The following is a 3,200-nucleotide window of genomic DNA, read 5'->3' as shown; positions in this document are numbered from 1 at the left end:
TTTGGGGAACCTGCCCAGAGCCGCCCCCCGGTCCTGCGCCCTGCACGGAGGGGCAGCGAGGGAAGAGGGAGCCTGGGGCAGCTGCGGGTGCCAGGAGCAGCCAGGACAGTCACGCTGCACTGACGGAACGTCCCGTCCCCTTCTCCCTGGCACTCCGTTTCCCCCGAGGTTTGGTTTCTTGTGTCATCCCCGGCAGGGCAAGGAATGAACCAATCGCATCAAACAAGAGTAGCTTAAAATTAATTTATTTAACAAATATAGCTATAATATAAATGATAATAAAATTTCAAATATACAGTATATTACACAGTACACAAAGCCCCTTCCAAAGGGACTGATGCAGGAATTAACCCAGGTAACAGCCCATGCTGCTACGCCAGGACAGGAGAGGCTGCCTTAGAGAAGGGGCGAGCAGAGTCCTGTCTTTCCACCTCCATTTGCAATTGCTCTTCTAGCTCTTCCTGACAGCTGGGGGCAGTGGGATGCAGAGAGGGGAGCCGGCACAGTGCCTGGGGCTTCTCCTGATTCCCAATGCTGCCATCAGGAGTGGAGCGGGGCCGGACGGTGGGGCCGGGCGCCGGAGTCTCTGCTGCGGGGAGGGAGCGCGGCATAGAGGGGCCAGGGGCACCTCTATGTGAGGTGGTACATGCTGTATCCCACATGCGCCGTGTACAGTCCCACGGGGGCCACGGGCAGCCCTGCCCGCTGGAAGGGGCCGGAGGCTCCGTAGAGCGAGGCGCCCGCCACGGCGGCCGGGCCGCCCAGCGGGAAGGAGATGCCGAAGGCGGCGGGTGGCAGCATGGGCTTGGCTGCCATCTTGAGCTTCTCCAGCTCGGCCTCCTGGAGCCGCTTGGCCTTGGCGCGGCGGTTCTGGAACCAGATCTTCACCTGCGTCTCGGTGAGGCTGAGCGAGCTGGAGAACTCGGCGCGCTCGGCGATGGACAGGTACTGCTTCTGGCGGAACTTCCTCTCGAGCGCCAGCAGCTGCGCCGTCGTGAAGGGCGTCCGGGGCTTCCTGTTGGTCTTGTGCTTGCGCAGGGTGCAGGCTGGGGGGCTCAGGCGCCCTGCGGGGAGGGGGACAGAGAGGCAGCTCCGTTAGCAGCGCCCGGAACCATCCCCGAAGTAACTGGTGGCCCCGGTGGGAAATAAAGTCCTGCTTGGAGCAAAACGTCCCCAGAACTCGCCAGTTTGGGGGGCTCGCGGCAGAGCCGGGGGCGGGTTTCACTAAAAAAACCCTCGAATGTCCCGAGCTGAAGGCCCCGGCAGCCCGAGCGCCTCTTCCCACCTGCGCGATCGGACAGGCTGCGCTTCCTATGGGATTAAGGGAAAAATACACGGAACAGGCGCGTTTCTCAGGCTCGCACCCTCTTCATGGGGCCCCTGGGAACCGCATTAAGCACGTAATTAATTAGGAGTTCGGAATTCACACTCTACCTCTTGCTCCTCCGCTTCCTCCTCTCTTATTTAACATTTCTAAGGGTCCTCGACCTCAGCACGTTCGCGGTTTATTTAGTAAAAACAACGTTGACTTTGCGATCTAAATAAGAGAAGCCGCCGCGGTTTGTTCCGCGGGGCGCCCGGGACGTTTCCTTTCGAGCGGGGGGAAAAGCGGCTCCTCCGATGCGCGGAGCTGCGCGCAGGCACGGGGAGCACGACCCGCACTTTATCACCCCCCGCCCGCCTCCACCCGCCCGCTATTTTTTCCTGCTGGACATCTCGGCAGTAAAGCAGGAAAAAAAAAAATCGGGAATTGCAGCTCTCCGGGCTTTCGAAACGCTCGAGACAGCGGTTTCCAGCGCCGAAGCCCGCCCGTCCGGGAGCCCGAGATATGCGCGTCCTTGCAAAACAATTCCAGACAATTTCAGGGGGGAAAAAATCGACAACAACAAAAATTAAAACCACTTCTGAGGTTAAGAGGTCAAGTGACGCTCGCGGACTTTGCATGGTTTTCAGCCCCAGAGTTAAGCTAACGAGCAGGCAAGGCCTGTTTTGGTGGTGGTGGTGTTTTGTTTTTACTTTTCCTCTCCCCGGTTAACGTTTGACACGAGAGGCGGCCCTGGCAGCGGCCGCTCTGCCCCGCGCCCGAGCAACGCTCAGCGCCCGTTTGAAGCGTTTCCATATCTCGACATCGCCTCGGTGTCGCGGCGAGGAGAGGGAACGGCAGGAAGGGGGTAGAGGAAGACCCGAGGAGACCCCGGCCCGGTGCCGCTCGCCCGCCCGCCCCGCCGGGGTTCCCCCTCGCCCGCGGCTCCCACTTACTCGGCGGGGGCGGCGAGAAGCGGGGGCTCTGCATCCAGGGGCTGCGCTCCTGCTTCTCGGGGCTCTCCGCCTTGACAAGCGCGTCTTCGGGCAGCTTCACCAGCCCCCCGACGGCGAAGGGGCTGCCGAGGGGCAGCGGCGAGGAGGGCGCCTCGGCCGAGAGGGCGCCCAGGCGGGGGCTGCGGCTGGCGCGGGCGGCGCCCTCGGGGCTGCCGGCCGGGGCCTCCCTGCCGCCCGGCTTCCTGCGGTCGGCCATGAGCGCCTCCACGCTGAAGGGCAGCAGGGACGGGGACACCTTGGGCTTGTCGCTCTCCTCCTCGCCGCCCATCGCGGCCGCCGCCGCCGCGGGGAGGCCGCCGCCGCCGCCGGGCTTGCAGAAGGCGGAGGCGGGCGGCTCGTCGCTGCGGACGCCGGGGGCCGCGCTGCTCATATCCCGCGCAGGGGCCATGCAGAGGCGGCCCGTCGCTGTTGTCGCTGTTGTCGCTGCCGCCGCGGCGCCGCGCGGGAGGAGCGGCCGCCGCTCATGGGGCCGCGGCGCGGGGGCCACGGGAGCGCTTCGTCCCTGCGCCGCGCGGCGCCGCCTCATAAAGCGGCGCGGGCGGCGGCGCCGCCCAACCAGCGCGCGGGGAGGCGGGGCGGCACCGCCCCATTGGCTGCGGCGCGACGGCCGCGCCGCCCCATTGGCTGCGGCGGCCCCGACGGCGGCCCCGGGCGGGGGCTCGGCCCGGCCCCGGCGGCAGCTCCGGCCTCGCCGTCGGGGCCGGGAGCGCCGCGGGGCGCGGGGGAGGCGGAGGCGGCTCGGCCGCCGGCCCGGCTGAGCGCAGGCACCGCGCAGCGCGCGCGGCCGCTGCTAACGTCGAGGGAAAACGCGGGCCGTGAGCAGGGGAAGCGCAGCAGCCCGGAAACGGGCTCCAAAAACAATGTTGGGCTGCCCCACGTGC

General features: G+C 66.2%; 1 protein-coding gene across 1 annotated transcript; it reads right to left on the bottom strand.

The window, feature by feature from the left end:
• Nucleotides 1-630: 630 nt before the first annotated feature.
• On the bottom strand, nt 631-2,707 carry MSX1 (msh homeobox 1). The gene is made up of 2 exons (XM_088539919.1): nt 2,260-2,707; nt 631-1,064 (listed from the first exon to the last, which is right to left on the bottom strand). Exons 1-2 carry the CDS (start codon nt 2,705-2,707, stop codon nt 631-633), a joined length of 882 nt encoding a protein of 293 aa, XP_088396045.1.
• Nucleotides 2,708-3,200: the final 493 nt, after the last annotated feature.

The sequence above is a fragment of the Tinamus guttatus genome, unplaced genomic scaffold (genome assembly GCF_059628265.1).
Source record: "Tinamus guttatus ecotype Peru unplaced genomic scaffold, ASM5962826v1 Tinamus_guttatus_pri_ptg000052l, whole genome shotgun sequence".
In the NCBI taxonomy this organism is placed as follows: domain Eukaryota; kingdom Metazoa; phylum Chordata; class Aves; order Tinamiformes; family Tinamidae; genus Tinamus; species Tinamus guttatus.
This window is presented reverse-complemented; position numbering and strand designations above follow the sequence as displayed.